Source organism: Phyllobates terribilis, unplaced genomic scaffold (genome assembly GCF_046119375.1).
Source record: "Phyllobates terribilis strain yellow unplaced genomic scaffold, ASM4611937v1 Scaffold_3__8_contigs__length_932513732, whole genome shotgun sequence".
Taxonomy (NCBI): domain Eukaryota; kingdom Metazoa; phylum Chordata; class Amphibia; order Anura; family Dendrobatidae; genus Phyllobates; species Phyllobates terribilis.
In genome coordinates this window covers 404588353-404606423 of record NW_027362763.1, presented here as the reverse complement: position 1 = coordinate 404606423, position 18071 = coordinate 404588353, and the positions used below count along the sequence as shown (strand labels likewise).

The 18071-nt window shown below is 49.7% G+C and overlaps 1 protein-coding gene across 9 annotated transcripts in view; it reads left to right on the top strand.

The window, feature by feature from the left end:
• FILIP1 (filamin A interacting protein 1) overlaps positions 1 to 18071 on the top strand; it is a 320170-nt gene that overhangs the window by 283934 nt on the left and 18165 nt on the right. For 8 of the 9 annotated variants that reach the window (XM_073675575.1, XM_073675579.1, XM_073675577.1 and 5 more), the window contains one exon: positions 13086 to 15900. In XM_073675575.1, coding sequence (XP_073531676.1) covers positions 13086 to 15900 — 2815 coding nt within the window. Of the gene's footprint in view, positions 1 to 11334; positions 11523 to 13085; positions 15901 to 18071 lie in introns of those variants that run through there. The other variant, XM_073675584.1, reaches the window with a different exon arrangement.

The window sequence follows — 18071 nt, the reverse complement described above, 5'->3', positions numbered from 1 at the left end:
GCATACCAGCTGTGCTTGCCAGTGCCCACCTGTCTGCATACCAGCTGTGCTTGCCAGTGCCCACCTGTCTGCATACCAGCCGTGCTTGTCAGTGCCCACCTGTCTGCATACCAGCCGTACTTGTCAGTACCCACCTGTCTGCATACCAGCCGTACTTGCCAATACCCACCTGCCTGTATGCCAGTCTAACCTGCCTGTTCCTGCATTCGCCGGTGTGGGTCAACAACTGTGACCGGGGTCTGACCTGGAGTCGCACCTGGTTCCTCCTTGGTCCACGGAGTCGACTAAGCCGCCGTGCGACCTTGGTCGGATCGGGTTGATACTTAGTTACGCCCCTCCAGGCACTCCTCGGTTCATGGTACAGTGGGATTGTAACATACCTGGCGGCGCCCTTGCATGGTGGTCCATCTCCCACTGTGCAAGAGCGCGCACTTGATCTCCAGTCCAGAATGTCTCTCTGGCTTCCCTCCATGCTGTCTGTTTGTGTCTGTTTCTGCTGCTTAAGGGCGGCGCCCGATCACTTCCTGCTTTTTGTACCTGCTGTGGGTCACACCCCTTGTGCGTCCTCAGCCTATTGCTGTCTGTCACCTGGTATATAACCCAGCTGCTCCAATCAATCCCTGCCTGAGCATTGTGTTTCATTCAGTGTGTGCTTGCACTCTGAAGGTGCCAGGTCCCGTTCTGTGTTTCTCTTGTCTGCCTATCCTGGAGGCTGTATTTCCAGGCCTGTCTGAACACGCTCCTAGCCTGTTCCTCCTGCCTTCTAGGGGCCGATTACCTAGACCCGCTCCTGTATCTTGTCTATCCTGTCTGAACACGCTCCTAGCCTGTTCCTCCCGCCTTCTAGGGGCCGATTACCTAGACCCGCTCCTGTATCTTGTCTGTCCTGTCTGAACACGCTCCTTGCCTGTTCGTCCCGCCTCTCTGGGGGCCGTATTCCCAGACCCGCTCCTGTATCCCGCTGGAGTGTCGGTCTCTTCCGTACACTCAGTTCCAGTCTGAACTCTCTCCTATCCTTTACCTGTTTTGCCTCTATGTCCGTTCCTTTCCTTTTTCTGCAGAGTCTGAACTCGTACCTAACTCCTGCTTGTTGTCTCTGTACTCCCGTTTGTGAGTTTGTGGTCCACTTGCTACTTCACTGCAAATACCCTGTGGGTATCTGGCTCTGCCTTTCCCTTCCTGTCTGTTCCGTGTGAACAGAGCCCTGTCCGTCCTGCTCTGACTCCTTGCTCACTGCTCCGGCAGCCTTGCTCCGCTCTGACCCTTTTGCTCACTGCTCCGGCAGCCTTGCTCCGCTCTGACCCTTTTGCTCACTGCTCCGGCAGTCTCGCTCCGCTCTTATCCTTTTGCTCACTGCTCCGGCAGTCTTGCTCTGACTCCTTGCTCACTGCTCCAGGCGGCCTCGTCCTGCTCTGACTCCTTGCTCACTGCTCCGGCAGTCTCGCTCAGCTCTGACCCTTTGCTCACCGCTCCTGGCGGTCTCGTCCTGCTCTGCTCTTGCTCACCGCTCCAGGCGGTCTCGTCCTGCTCTGCTCTTGCTCACCGCTCAAGGCGGTCTCGTCCTGCTCTGCTCTTGCTCACCGCTCCAGGCGGTCTCGTCCTGCTCTGCTCTTGCTCACCGCTCCAGGCGGTCTTGTCCTGCTCTTCTCTTGCTCACCGCTCCAGGCGGTCTCGTCCTGCCCTGCTCTTACTCACCGCTCCAGGCGGTCTCGTCCTGCCCTGCTCTTGCTCACCGCTCCAGGCGGTCTCGTCCTGCCCTGCTCTTGCTCACCGCTCCAGGCGGTCTCGTCCTGCCCTGCTCTTGCTCACCTCTCCAGGCGGTCTCGTCCTGCCCTGCTCTTGCTCACCTCTCCAGGCGGTCTCGTCCTGCCCTGCTCTTGCTCACCCCTCCGGGCGGTCTCGTCCTGCCCTGCTCTCGCTCACCTCTCTGGGCGGCCTCACTCTGCTGTGTTTGTCCGCCACATCTGTGGTTCTGTTCCAGAGTCCCAGTGTGTACTGGGTCCTATCCCGCCTGTGTTCCTCCCTGCTAGTGCCTTCCTGTCTGCACTCTAGCCGTGCTTGCCTGTACCCCCCTGCCTGCATACCCGCCTGCCTGCATACCAGTCGTGCCTGCCTATTCCCACCAGTCTGTGAGCCAGCCTAACCAGTCTGTTCCTGTATTCCCCTGTGTGGGTCAACAGCCGTGTCCGGGGTCTGTCCTGGAGTAGCACCTGGTCCCTCTGCTCGGTTCCTCCTTGGTGCACTGGCGTCGTATGCCGTCGTGCGACCCTGGTCGGATCGGGTGAATACCTAGTTACGCCCCTCCAGGCATTCACTCTCCGGCACGGTCCAGTGGAATCACACGCACACGCCGCTCAGCACGGGCGTGTGCATTACAGCATGCTCAGGCCATGGTTCCCGTTGAGCCCCACGGCCTTCGCTCTCTGAGACGTTTTCCAGCGAATACATGCATTAAAAATAAATAAATATTTTTTTTTTCCCTTAGCTGAGTTCCAGGCGAATTACGCGCCCGTCCAGATGGATCTATCTGCTCTCGTTCCTGCGGATCCGCCACGTTACTATGGGGATCCAAGACAAAGTCGTGCATTTGTGGAGAAATGCATGCTACACTTCAAGTTCTACCCTCTATGTTTTCCCACCGATCGGGTTAAGGTGGCATTCATTATGTCTAACCTAGCGGGTGATGCCTTTGAATGGATCAACCCCCTATGGGAAACACAGGATCCTATCGTCCTGGACATAATGGCCTTCCTGGTGGCCTTTCTAATGGTCTTCGATGATCCTAACCCGGAGGCTCCTGCTGAAGCTTCACTTCCCAATATCCCGGAGCAGCCCCGATGGGTAATGTGTGTGGGTAGCGCAATAGTCCTCCAACCCAATGAGACTACTGTCCACCCAGAATCCTCACAGGGTGACTACGCTCTCCGGAATACTTCTCCCAACCTCAAGAGGCAGTCCAGACGTGCTAGACGTAGAGGCAAGCCGTCACGCCAGGGTCTGTCCTCCCTGAGACCTCCTGACCCCAACCTTGAAGTCCCTACTGAAGCTTCATCTCCCTGTATCCCGGAGAAGCCCCAACGGGTAATGTGCGTGGGTAGTGCACCAGTTCTCCTGCCCGAAGAGACTACTGCCCATCCAGACTCCACACAGGAGAACTTCCTGCACCCGGCATCAGATGCTTCACCCACTTTAACCGGTGTGCATGTCCAAGGATGCTCCGAAGCTGTGATTACCTCAGAGTCTGTGCACCTCTACTACCTGGCGGAGGACCCCCAGTTGCCTCCTGAATCCTCCGGGATACCACTCGATGACAAATGGAGAGAGACTTCTCTACACCTGGTACTCGATACTTTGTCCGCTCCGTCCTGTGAGCCTGACAATGGGTACCCCAAAGTGGTAGTTTCCCCCGAGTCTCTACACCCCTCCGACCAGGCGGAGGACCTCCAGTTGTCTCCAGAACCCTTCGGGGTGCTACCTGGTAGCGAAAGGACAGAGACTCTCTTATACTCTGTACCTGATACCTCGCTCGCTTCGTCCAGTGAGTCCAACCTAGTGTACTCTGAAGCAGAGGTTACCCATGAGTCTCTACACCCCTCCGACCAGGCGGAGGACCTCCAGTTGTCTCCAGAACCCTTCGGGGTGCTACCTGGTAGCAAAAGGACAGAAACTCTCCTATACTCTGTACCTGATACCTCGCTCGCTTCGTCCAGTGAGTCCAACCTAGTGTACTCTGAAGCAGATGTTTTCTCTGAGCCTCTGCACTCTTCTGACCCGGCGGAGGACCTCCAGTTGTTTCCTGAATCCTCCGGGGTACCACCAGATAACAAAGAGACAGTGACTTTTCCTCATCCTGTACCTGATAACCCGTCTATTTCTTCCTGTGAGCTTGACAAGATGTACCTCGAAGCAGAGATTACCCCCAAGTCTCTGCTCCCCTCCAACCCGGTGGAGGACTTCCAGTTGTCTCCTGTACCCTCTGGGGTGCCACCTGAAAATATGTGGAGAGAGACTTCCTTGTGTGCTGTTCCTGGTACTCCACCCGTTTCGTCTGTTGCTGAGGATGGCTGGATAGGAGGTAGCATCCTAGCTAACCAGATGAGACCAGTTTTTCCTGTGGACAGTGGGAGTGATCTCCTTGAAGTGAAGGATTGGCCCTCGAATTCCCTGCGGAAGATTCTGGCAGGCCTGAAGAAGAGGGGGCGTAAGGGGGGGGGGTACTGTAACATACCTGGCGGCGCCCTTGCATGGTGGTCCATCTCCCACTGTGCAAGAGCGCACACTTGATCTCCAGTCCAGAATGTCTCTCTGGCTTCCCTCCATGCTGTCTGTTTGTGTCTGTTTCTGCTGCTTAAGGGCGGCGCCCGATCACTTCCTGCTTTTTGTACCTGCTGTGGGTCACACCCCTTGTGCGTCCTCAGCCTATTGCTGTCTGTCACCTGGTATATAACCCAGCTGCTCCAATCAATCCCTGCCTGAGCATTGTGTTTCATTCAGTGTGTGCTTGCACTCTGAAGGTGCCAGGTCCCGTTCTGTGTTTCTCTTGTCTGCCTATCCTGGAGGCTGTATTTCCAGGCCTGTCTGAACACGCTCCTAGCCTGTTCCTCCTGCCTTCTAGGGGCCGATTACCTAGACCCGCTCCTGTATCTTGTCTGTCCTGTCTGAACACGCTCCTAGCCTGTTCCTCCCTCCTTCTAGGGGCCGATTACCTAGACCCGCTCCTGTATCTTGTCTGTCCTGTCTGAACACGCTCCTTGCCTGTTCGTCCCGCCTCTCTGGGGGCCGTATTCCCAGACCCGCTCCTGTATCCCGCTGCAGTGTCGATCTCTTCCGTACACTCAGTTCCAGTCTGAACTCTCTCCTATCCTTTACCTGTTTTGCCTCTATGTCCGTTCCTTTCCTTTTTCTGCAGAGTCTGAACTCGTACCTAACTCCTGCTTGTTGTCTCTGTACTCCCGTTTGTGAGTTTGTGGTCCACTTGCTACTTCACTGCAAATACCCTGTGGGTATCTGGCTCTGCCTTTCCCTTCCTGTCTGTTCCGTGTGAACAGAGCCCTGTCCGTCCTGCTCTGACTCCTTGCTCACTGCTCTGGCAGCCTTGCTCCGCTCTGACCCTTTTGCTCACTGCTCCGGCAGCCTTGCTTCGCTCTGACCCTTTTGCTCACTGCTCCGGCAGCCTTGCTCCGCTCTGACCCTTTTGCTCACTGCTCCGGCAGTCTCGCTCCGCTCTTATCCTTTTGCTCACTGCTCCGGCAGTCTTGCTCTGACTCCTTGCTCACTGCTCCAGGCAGCCTCGTCCTGCTCTGACTCCTTGCTCACTGCTCCAGCAGTCTCGCTCAGCTCTGACCCTTTGCTCACCGCTCCTGGCGGTCTCGTCCTGCTCTGCTCTTGCTCACCGCTCCAGGCGGTCTCGTCCTGCTCTGCTCTTGCTCACCGCTCCAGGCGGTCTCGTCCTGCCCTGCTCTTGCTCACCGCTCCAGGCGGTCTCGTCTTGCCCTGCTCTTGCTCACCTCTCCAGGCGGTCTCGTCCTGCCCTGCTCTTGCTCACCCCTCCGGGCGGTCTCGTCCTGCCCTGCTCTCGCTCACCTCTCTGGGCGGCCTCACTCTGCTGTGTTTGTCCGCCACATCTGTGGTTCTGTTCCAGAGTCCCAGTGTGTACTGGGTCCTATCCCGCCTGTGTTCCTCCCTGCTAGTGCCTTCCTGTCTGCACTCTAGCCGTGCTTGCCTGTACCCCCCTGCCTGCATACCCGCCTGCCTGCATACCAGTCGTGCCTGCCTATTCCCACCAGTCTGTGAGCCAGCCTAACCAGTCTGTTCCTGTATTCCCCTGTGTGGGTCAACAGCCGTGTCCGGGGTCTGTCCTGGAGTAGCACCTGGTCCCTCTGCTCGGTTCCTCCTTGGTGCACTGGCGTCGTATGCCGTCGTGTGACCCTGGTCGGATCGGGTGAATACCTAGTTACGCCCCTCCAGGCATTCACTCTCCAGCACGGTCCAGTGGAATCACACGCACACGCCACTCAGCCCGGGCGTGTGCATTACAGGGATCACTAATCACGCTCACGCCAGTCAGTCCAGGCGTGAGCGTAACAGTGTGCTCAGGCCCATGGCCTTTCGCTCTCAGAGACATTTTGAATCCTTGTCTGGCGAATACGTGCACCAAGAAACATTTTTTTTCTCAAGCTATGGCCCAGGTGATTTACGCATCAGCCCAAATGGATCTATCAGCACTCGTTCCTGCGGATCCACCACGGTACTATGGGGATCCAAAACGAAGCTGTGCATTTGTGGAGCAATGCATGCTGCATTTCAAGTTCTATGCTCACTATTTTCCTATCGATCGGGTTAAAGTGGCATTTATGATGTCCTACCTAGCAGGTGACGCCTTGAAATCGATCACCCCCCCTATGGGAAGCATGGGATCCTATCATCTTTGACCTGCAGGCCTTCCTGGTGGCCTTTCTAATGGTCTTCGATTACCCTAATCCTGAAGCCTCTGTTAAAGCTTCCCTTCCCAATATCCCGGAGCAGCCCCGATGGGTAATGTGTGTAGGTAGCCTACCAGTCCTCCAGCCCGAAGAGACTGCTGCCCACCCAGAATCCACACAGGATGACTATGCTCCACAGAATACTTTTTTTCCCAACCTCAAGAGGCAGTCCAGACGTGCAAGGCGTAGAGGTAAACCGTCACGGCAGGTTCTGTCCTCCCAAAGACCTCCTGTTCCCCAGCCTGTAGAGGCAGCTTTCCGCACAGAATCCATGAAGGATGACTATGTTCGTCAGGCAAAGCAGAAGCCAGAACTCAGTCACAAAATCGGATTGCGGTCCCGCTGCGGTGGTTTGGGACCCCCTGACGGTCTTTGTCCAGCGAAGGTTGGAGAATCCCAAGACATTAGGCCTGTAGGAGAGGCTGCCGTGCTTGCCAGTGCCCACCTGTCTGCATACCAGCCGTACTTGCCAGTACCCACCTGTCTGCATACCAGCCGTACTTGCCAATACCCACCTGCCTGTATGCCAGTCTAACCAGCCTGTTCCTGCATTCCCCGGTGTGGGTCAACAACTGTGACCGGGGTCTGACCTGGAGTCGCACCTGGTCCCTCTGCTCGGTTCCTCGTTGGTCCATGGAGTCGACTAAGCCGCCGTGCGACCTTGGTCTGATCGGGTTGATACTTATTTACGCCCCTCCAGGCACTCCTCGGTTCATGGTACAGTGGGATCACTAATCACGCTCATGCCAATCAGTCCAGGCGCGAGCGTAACATCCTCCATACAGTATAATGGCCCCCACATAGTCCTCCATACAGAATAATGGGCCCCACATAGTCCTCCATACAGAATAATGGGCCCCACATAGTCCCCCATACAGAATAATGGGCCCCACATAGTCCTCCATACAGAATAATGGCCCTGCCTGGCTTCATGATCCAAATATACTCACCCTGCGGGCCAGAATTTGGAATGTGTGACCTACACAAATTGACGCTGTTTTGAAGGTAAAGAGTGCTTACATCAGATATTGATTTAATTTAGATTTCTCTTTGGTTCATTCACTTTGCATTATGATAATGAATAATAATAAACTATTACTTTTGAAAACATTATTACTTTGCAGAATTTGTTTCACACAACTTTTGCACAGTGCTATGTATATGCCAATGTTCTAGTCCCGTTACCCCGATTTCATTACATTCACTATAAAATGTTACTTTGACACCAAATGTTACAATTACGAATAATAGTGGTATTGGGCAGCACGGTGGCTCAGTGATTAGCACTGCAGCCTTGCAGCGCTGGGGTCCTGGGTTCAAATCCCACCAAGGACAACATCTGCAAGGAGTTTGTAAGTTCCCCCCGTGTTTGCGTGGGTTTCTTCCGGGTTCTCCGGTTTCCTCCCACACTCCAAAGACATACTGATAGGTAATTTAGATTGTGAGCCCCGATGGGGACAGTGATGATAATGTATGTAAAGCGCTGCGGAATATGTTAGCGCTAAAATAAAGATTATTATTATTGTAACATTTTGTAGTGAATGCAATGTAATGAATTTCATCTGGCACAGAAGAATTAACAGCCAGAGAACAGACAGGGGCAGCAGAGAACAGACAGGGGCTGCAGGGAGCAGACGGGCAGCAGGGAGCTGACGGGGCTGCAGGGAACAGACAGGGGCAGCAGAGAGCAGACAGGGGCAGCGGGGAGCAGACAGGGGCAGCAGAGAACAGACAGGGAGCAGACAAGGGCAGCAGGGAGCAGACAGGGGCAGCAGAGAGCAGACAGGGGCAGCAGAGAGCAGACAGGGGCAGCAGGGAGCAGAAAGGACAGCAGAGAGCAGACAGGGAGAAGCAGAGAGCAGATAGGGGGCCGCAGGGAACAGACAGGGGCTGCAGGGAACAGACACAGGAGGCAGGGGCAGCAGGGAGCAGACAGGGGGCAGCAGAGAGCAGACAGGGGGCAGCAAGGAACAGACAGGGGGCAGCAAGGAACAGACAGGGGGCAGCAGGGAGCAGAAAGGGCAGCAGAGAGCAGACAGGGGGCAGCAGGGAACAGACAGGGAACAGACAGGGGGCAGCAGGGAGCAGACAGGGGGCAGCAGGGAGCAGAAAGGGCAGCAGAGAGCAGACAGGGGGCAGCAGAGAGCAGACAGGGGGCAGCAGGGAACAGACAGGGGGCAGCAGGGAACAGACAGGGGCATCAGGGAACAGACAGGGAGCAGACAGGGGCAGCAAGGAACAGACAGGGGCACCAGAGAGCAGACAGGGGCACCAGAGAGCAGACAGGGGCACCAGAGAGCAGACAGGGGGCAACAGGTAACAGACAGGGAACATACAGGGGGCAGCAGAGAGCAGACAGGGGAGAGCAGGGAGCAGACAGGGGAGAGCAGGGAGCAGACAGGGGAGAGCAGGGAGCAGACAGGGGAGAGCAGGGAGCAGACAGGGGCAGCAGAGAACAGACAGGGGCAGCAGAGAACAGACAGGGGCAGCAGAGAACAGACAGGGGCAGCAGGGAACAGTTTGGGGCAGCAGGGAGCAGACAGGGGCAGCAGGGAACAGACAGGGGGCAGCATGGAGCAGACAGGGGGCAGCAGAGGGCCGACAGGGGGCAGCAGAGGGCCGACGGGGCAGCAGAGAGCAGACAGGGGGCAGCAGAGAGCAGACAGGGGCAGCAGAGAGCAGACAGGGGCAGCAGGGAACAGTTTGGGGCAGCAGAGAGCAGACAGGGACTGCAGGGAACAGACAGGGGGCTGCAGGGAACCGACAGGGGGCTGCAGGGAACCGACAGGGGGCATCAGAGAGCAGACAGGGGGCATCAGAGAGCAGACAGGGGGCATCAGAGAGCAGACAGGGGGCATCAGAGAGCAGACAGGGGGCATCAGAGAGCAGACAGGGGCAGCAGGGAACAGTTTGGGGCAGCAGAGAGCAGACAGGGGGCTGCAGGGAACAGACAGGGGGCTGCAGGGAGCAGACAGGGGGCAGCAGGGAGCAGACAGGGGGCAGCAGAGGGCCGACAGGGGGCAGCAGAGGGCCGACGGGGCAGCAGAGAGCAGACAGGGGGCAGCAAAGAGCAGGCAGGGGCGTCAGAGAACAGGCAGGGGCAGCAGGCACAGGCTGATGGGGCGGTGCCCGGGCTGATGAGGCGGTGATCTGGCTAAGGAGACGGCGCACGTGCTGAGGATAGTGACAGCGGCTCTAGCGCTGAGGCTCTGCGTACCCCCTCTGGCACGCATGCCATAGGTTTGCCACCGCTGTCTTAGACTATTCCTGATTTAGAATACCAGTATTTCATCCCTGCAATGTCGAATGCAACATGTTGATATTTCTAGGCAACACGATAACAAACCATATACCTTAGAACTGAAAGCATTCTACAAGGTCTTAGAATGAGCGTTCTTGGGTTTATTTAAAGTGACATTTGCCATTTCTGGTTGGGATCCAAACTTATCTTAAAAGAAAGCTGGATGTATTTCAGAACTGTCAAGTCTTATACTCTCTGGTGGGATTAGCTATAAATAACCTCATGTGGTATTTCATCTAAGACTTCCGAGAAAAGACAGTGCCGTGAAGCGACTTAACTGTGTGCTGCCTCCGATTCTGATATGGAGTCTAGTAAAAGCCTAAAAACTGTTATGAAGTCAAGACAATCTTGTTACTATAAAATCTCCTTCTGTATGTAGATATTAAGTTACTCCACTTTCCTTTCCTGTTTCCCGATATGTAACATCTTACAAGTAATATTTTGCCACATATATCATACAACAAATATTATCATTTGGTAGCATTTCTTGCATTACTTACTTGAGGCTGCCTTTTTACGAATGGTAATTTTCTTCATGGGTAATGAACTAGTTAATTGTCCCTGGCTGGCAGACCACCAAAACGCTGAAGTGATTGCTTTCTTACTGCTTTTAGTCAATCTTCAAGAACTGCTCCCACTACATCATCTGAATGGAACCTGCAGTTTGTTTTGGCATTAACCCTTCCTCTGCAGGAGGGGGCTTTTGTATGTGGATCAGGAGGCTTCAGCAGGGTTGAGCTCTACCCTCCCATTGGCTGTAGTGTGATGGAGGTGACTGATGCCTCCCTTGCTGCCTTGCAGGAAGATAGCCCTCTTTGTGAAGTCTAGGGAGGAACAAAGCATTGATGCTAGCTGTTGTCTTACCGCACAATCGTCTCTACATTATGTATTTTGTGTTGTTCTCCTACTGTCGAAACACAACATGCACATTAGATGGACGTGTAGGTTATTAGCCGCACATCATTACACGAATGAGACACAAAACTGACTTCTATTATCACTTTCTCCTCCCCCCACTTTCCAGACAGCAATAAGCCCCCACCAGGATTTGCATGACAAATCCCTGCCCTAACATGGCACAGTACTAACCTATGAATGATGCTTCTCATGCCGCCAGCAAAAGCCTTCAGTCTACTATTTTATTATACTAGTACATTGGAATATTTATAGTAATCATATACATCATTAATAACATATTCTAACATATACTGGCATATAATAGCTCTATAAATAAATATAAAGAAGATATAATACTTCTATAACATGGTATTAGTGTGACGTATTGCACTATATGATGTGGTACAGCGCAGGAGTTATAGTCCGCCTACACGTATACTGACATGGCGTATTACAAGATGCTAGAACGCATTTCTTTTTGCAGAGATCACATTTTAATTGAATTGTTTCACCATGGCTGACAGTATGTGTAAGAGACGTTATTTGTCATATCAATCCCTGCGGAAATGTGTTGTAGAGAAGTTTGTGTTTTCCTTGCGTTTGGGGTTTTTTGGTGCTCCGCCCCTCACAATGAGTGGAGTGAATGTGCACAATGATGAAGCATGTAAGAAGGGATGACATCACCAGTCGGTGGTCCCAGCTTTCATGCACAGCAGTCACCTCTTGTTATCCTCATGACATGTTTGGAATGTGTTGGCAAATTCCCTAGAGAAGCGAAGCCAGAGAAAGTCTTGTTAAGGTTTCCGAGGAGAGCAGCTATGTCTGGCAAACTATCTGCAAAGGTAAGGAGAGTCCAGATCTGGTTCACTTTGAGACATGCTGCTCGGGAACATGAGCGAGCTCTTTTGTCCACCGAGTCCTATCTAGCTGTTTGGCAGTGGGATCACATAAAGACCTTCTGGAGGCCGTGAGGATGGTGCAGCAGTTGGGATGAAGGGGACTATAGTGGAAACTGCATTACATGAAACCAAATCTAATTGTAGATTACACTGTAGCCTATACGGATGAAGCTTGTGTATAATTGTGTCGTGGGTAGTTATAATGCTAAGGGGTTAATATTTAATCTTTACTGTACTCATTGTGGATGTATACTCATTAATTATTACATTGTATTACCCTTAATTTATTTGGAGGTGGAAAAGGCATTCAAAACTCTGAATGAAGGGATTCATACAAGGTGCTTTAACACAATAGGACACATTTACTAACCCTGTCAATATATAGACAATGTAAACTTAGACGAGACAGTCTGGAAATGTACCAAATGTATCCCAGTGGTTCAGGCCAAATGATGGCCCATCTTTAGACACATTTGCCCAGTTATATACCGCCTTTCGGCTGTCTTTTTTTTTAGACTGGCTTTTTTCCCCCTCCAATACTTTAGCGGATCTTATACCTGGCCCCTCCGCAAGAAGCCAGTGCAACATAAAAAAAGTCTAAACAATAAATGTGGCACACGACACGTCCAGAAGAACTCTGCCATGTTTGAGGCAGCATTCTAGTGTATTTTGAATGGTATACCTGCCCCAATTTTTTTTATACTAATTGGGGTCATGTTTGCCCTGGTGTAATGGTGCCTGTATCAACAAGATCATAATGAATCTTTTGAACTTGGGTCAATAAACTTTTTTTTTAGTAGTCAGAATAGCATACCAGACGCGCAACATAAAGTGTAATATTTTGCTGCAACATTCATATTAATATATAAAGATATACAATAGCAGTATGCATGCAGTAGTATGACATATCTAATGAAAATCTGAAGCCCGCCTGACTAGGAGTTGTGCTTTGAGAGTGAATCTCAATTCTGGCTCATACAGAAGGTATAAAGCAGGGACCACCACCAGTCCTGAGGCCATTTGTCTTAATCTTGCCTTGGGACTAGTGGTGGTTTCAGTGGTCAGTCTCACTCAAACCAAAAAACTTTTATCTCTTAAATGTCTATCATGTAAAACTCCCCAGAATTGAGTGAAGCTGAATAAACTTTTGTGAGGTCACCTAATTTGATTATTTTATTTTTTATTTTTAATAATGCTTCTTATAAGAAATATGGTATCAAACATTGTTGAACTTCTACAAAGTTTTAATGCAAAATTTTAATAGCGTTAAGCAATATTGTTTTAGGGGAAAATAATAATTTTGTTAAGTAGTATTCATTGTTAAAACCTCAGTTCAATTCTTGCTACTCTACTTCGACACTGAAATACTAACACATAGCGTTCTAATGACAATTGCCTACATGCAGTGGCCACATAATACCAACATGTGGTGCTTGAATATTTCTACTATTCAAAATGGTTAAAAATATGTATTTTTTGTAAACAAATATTATTTGGGTTTTACAGGTTAAAGAAGTTATTGGAACAGGAGAAAGCTTATCAAGTGCGGAAAGACAAAGAATATAACAAGCGACTGAATAAAGTTAGAGATGAACTAGTGAAGCTTAAGTCATTTGCACTGATGCTTGTGGATGAGAGACAAATGCATATTGAACAACTTGGACAACAAAGTCAGAAGATCCAAGACCTCACTCAAGAACTCCAAGAAGTAGATTCGAAAATCAAGTCAGTTTGTGCCAAAGCCAATGAAGACAGCCAAAAGATTGTTAAACTGGAATTGGACATTGAACACAAAACCTTAAAATATTCTCAAGAGCATGAGGAGATGACTGCAAAACTTGCTACTCAAGAATCTAATAACCGTCAGCTACGACTTAAGTTGGTGGGTCTCAATCGTAAAATTGAAGAATTGGAAGATGTAAATAAAAACCTTCAAAAAGCTGATGATGAGTTGAAAGAGCTAAGAGAAAAAATTGCCAAAGGAGAATGTGGGAACTCAAGCTTAATGGCAGAAGTAGAAAATTTAAGAAAGCGGGTTTTAGAAATGGAAGGGAAAGATGAAGAAATAACAAAGACAGAGTCTCAATGTAAAGAACTGCAAAAGAAACTCCATGAGGAAGAACAGCACAGTAAGGAGCTGAAGTTAGAGATAGAGAAGCTGCAAAAAAGAATGTCAGAATTAGAAAAATTAGAGGAAGCTTTTATGAAAAGCAAGTCAGAATGCTCTCAGCTTTATGTCAAGTTGGATACAGAGAAAGCCCAAACAAGGGATTTAATTAAGGAGGTAGAACTGGTTAAAACTCGTGTTAAAGAACTGGAATCAGTAGAAGGAAAACTTGAAAAGGCTGAGCATAGTTTGAAAGATGACTTAACAAAGTTGAAAAGTTTCACTGTTATGCTTGTTGATGAAAGAAAAATCATAATGGAAAAGATAAAATTAGAAGAAGGAAAGGTGAATGATCTAAACAAGTGTTTAAAGACTGAGCAAGGTAAAGTTATGGAAGTTACAGAAAAACTTATAGATGAAAGCAAAAATCTTTTGAAATTGAAGTCAGAGATGGAAGAAAAAGTTTACAACTTGACAAAAGAAAGAGATGAGTCAATAAGCAAACTAAGAAGTGAGGAAGAGAAAAACTGTGAATTAAGCTGTAGAGTAAACCTGCTGATGAAAACAGTGGAAAGCATGGAGGCAACGGAAAGAGAAGCCGCACGAAGTAGAGCTAAAAGAAGTTTTGAATCTGTACATCAGGAAGATAACAGGACAAAAGAGTTAATCTTGGAAATAGAGAGACTTAGGAATCGGCTACAGCAACTTGAAGTGGTAGAAGGAGACTTGATGAAGACGGAAGATGAATATGATCAACTGGAAAGAAAATATAGAACTGAGCAAGACAGAGCAAATTTCTTGTCTCTCCAGCTTGAGGATCTGAAAAGTCAGATAGCAAAAAATAAAGCTATTGAGAAAGGAGAAGCTGTTAGTCAAGAGGCTGAGCTTCGAAATCGAATAAGAGTAGAGGAGGCTAAAAACAGAGACTTGAGAGCAGAAGTGCAAGCACTGAAAGAGAAGATTCATGATATGATGAACAAGGAAGATCAACTTTCACAACTACAAGTTGACTATTCAGTTCTTCAAAAAAGATTCATAGAAGAAGAAAGTAAAAATAAAAATATGGGGCAAGATGTGCTGAATTTGACAAAAGAGCTAGAGCTTTCAAAACGATATAGTCGAGCTATAAGACCGAGCATGAATGGAAGAAGAATGGTAGATGTCCCTGTAACATCTACAGCAGTCCAGACAGATGCAATAAGTAATGAGATGGTTGAGGAAGAGACACCAGCTGTATTTATCAGAAAATCTTTCCAAGAGGAAAACCATATTATGAGCAATTTACGACAGGTTGGACTTAAAAAACCTACAGAGAGGTCAGCTGTTTTGGAAAGGTATCCACCTGCAGCTAATGAATTAAATATAAGGAAATCATGGATTCCCTGGATGAAAAAAAGGGAAAATGGCTCTCCTGGGACCCCAATCACTCCAGAAAGAGCAGTTCGTCCAAGTCCCAGTCCAGGACGCCCTAATGAAGTGTTCCTTTCACCAAAACAGGGTCAACCTTTACATATAAGAGTAACACCAGACCATGAAAACAGCACAGCTACTTTAGAGATAACAAGTCCACCTGCTGAGGACTTCTTTTCAAGCACAACAGTAATACCAACCTTAGGGACTCAGAAACCACGGATTACAATTATTCCTTCTCCAGGTGTCATGACTCAGAAAGTAAAAGGTTTAGACAGCCCTGTATCCCCAGAAAGGTCTATGTCTCCTGTTACAATAACAACTTTCTCAAGGGAAAAAAATTCAGAATCTGGCAGAAGCAACTTTGGAGAAAGGCCTACCTCCCCAATCCAGATACTTACTGTATCAACATCTGCTGCCCCTCCAGAGATATCTGTGTCACCTGATGCACAAGAAATGACCATGGGACGTGCGGTGTTTAAAGTTACTCCTGAAAAACAAACTGTGCCAACACCAATAAGAAAATTCAATTCTAATGCGAATATAATTACTACAGAAGATAACAAAATCCATATTCATTTAGGTTCTCAATTTAAGCGAAACCCTGGCAGCTCCTCAGAAGGTACACCAGTCATAACTGTTAGACCTTTAAATGTTGGTGCAGAAAATAAGGAATTAACGACTGGTACCGTACTTAGATCTCCAAAGACTAATATATCAACCAGACCTGCAACAAATAAAGTGACCAGTTCAATAACCATAACCCCTTCTTCTACATCTTCTACACGTGCAACACAATCAGTGGTAAGTACACAAGTAAGCGCAATTACATTTAGTGTTAGACTCATAGAATACCCGTCATTATAATTGTATAAAACTGCATCTTTCCTTTCATACAGCACCTCCAGAAACCTCCATGCTCTTGCTGCCTTCAGTCTCTGCAGCCAGTTCTATGTTTATGATACAAATACCTACCTAATATGCCCAGGAACTGACCAAATTCTCATGCTCTGTAGCTTTCTATCCACTTGTTATGAGTGGGCAGTCCCTTTATTAGCATTCTACCAGTCATATTGGTGCTTGAACTTTCTTTCCCTCACTTCCCAGCTTGCATTGCATCTGTCACTATCCAGTGGTTTGCCTGCCTGTTTAACTGACAATGCAATAAAAAAGTTGGTGCTCTGCAAGCTTCAGTGGTGCATGTGGCTAAGTAGGCGATCCTCCACACAGTGTAGAATAAAGTTCTGGGACTCGCATTACTTTCTTCAATTTGTTTTCATTTGATAAAACAGGAATATCTGTGTTTCAGCATGGTAAATGTAAGTGCAAACAGCATCAGTAATTGAAAAAGGCTTGGAGCAGGCTGAAGAACATCCTAACGCTGCTGTTTACACTTGTGTTTGCTATGCTGAAAGTGAGACACGCTAGTTTGAGCAAATTAAAAGTATTGAAGAAAACACTGATTGCTGGGAATTTCTGCTTTACTGGCCTTAAAGGGGTTTTCCCACCAACCAAGTTAATCTTAAAGTTGATTTTAATCAATAGATCTTAGAATACTTAGAATACTCTTTCCCCAAATTTATTACCAGTCACACTCCTGCATCCTCAACGCCCCCTACTCTGTACCTCCTGCTCCCCCGATTCATTATATTTACATGCACCCTCTGCCCCAATTCATTATGTCATGTCCGTTCTCTTCGCACCCCACCCTCTATTCACCATCATTTTACTCTCCCCCATTCACCATTTGCTCTCCCCACCCCCCCACTCCCAATTCATCATGAGCTCTCCCCACTCCCATCTTCAAATTCACCATTTTCTCTCCCCACCCCCAATTCACCATGTGCTCTTCCAACCCTCCACATCCAATCCACCATGCGCTCATCCCAGCCTCCACTCCCAATCCACCATGTGCTCATCCCACCCTCCACTGCTAATCCTCCATGCGCTCACCCCACCCTCCACTGCTAATCCTCCATGCGCTCACCCCACCCTCCACTCCTAATTCCTCATGCGCTCACCCCATCCTCCACTGCTAATCCTCCATGCGCTCACCCCACCCTCCACTGCTAATCCTCCATGCGCTCACCCCACCCTCCACTGCTAATCCTCCATGCGCTCACCCCACCCTCCACTGCTAATCCTCCATGCGCTCACCCCACCCTCCACTCCTAATTCCTCATGCGCTCATCCCCCTTACTCCCAATTCCCCATGTGCAGCTCATATCCCCCATTCCCAATTCCCCATATGCAGCTCATCCTCCCCCCACTCCCTATACCCCATGTGCAGCTCATACTCCCTATTCCCCATGTGCAGCGCACTCCCCCCACTCCCAATTCCCCATGTGCAGCTCATCCTCCCCCCACTCCCAATTCCCCATGTGCCGCTCATCCTCCCCCACTTCCAATTCCCCATGTGCAGCTCATCCTCCCCCACTCCCAATTCCCCATGTGCAGCTCATCCTCCCCCACTCCCAATTCCCCACGTGCAGCTCACCCCCCACTTCCAATTCCCCATGTTCAGCTTATCCTCCCCCCACTCCCAATTCCCCATGTGCAGATCATCCTCCCCCCACACTCTCAATTCCCCATGTGCAGCTCATTCCGCGCCCCACTCCCAATTCCCCATGTGCAGCTCATTCTCCCCCCCACTCCCAATTCTCCATGTGCAGCTCATTCTCCCCCCCACTCCCAATTTCCCATGTGCAGCTCATTCTCCCCCCCACTCCCAATTTCCCATGTGCAGCTCATCCTCCCCCCACTCCCAATTTCCCATGTGCAGCTCATCCCCCCCACTCCCATTTAATTAATTTTTTTAAAAAAAATAAAGTTGTCATACTTACCCCTCACACGATCTCTACAGGCAGTATCCTGGTGCACCTAGGGTCCCTGCTGCGATGAGGAGAGGCACGCCGCCGGGTTCTCCTGACTTCTGGTCAGGTGACGGCGTGTAAGTGCCGTCACCTGACCAGAAG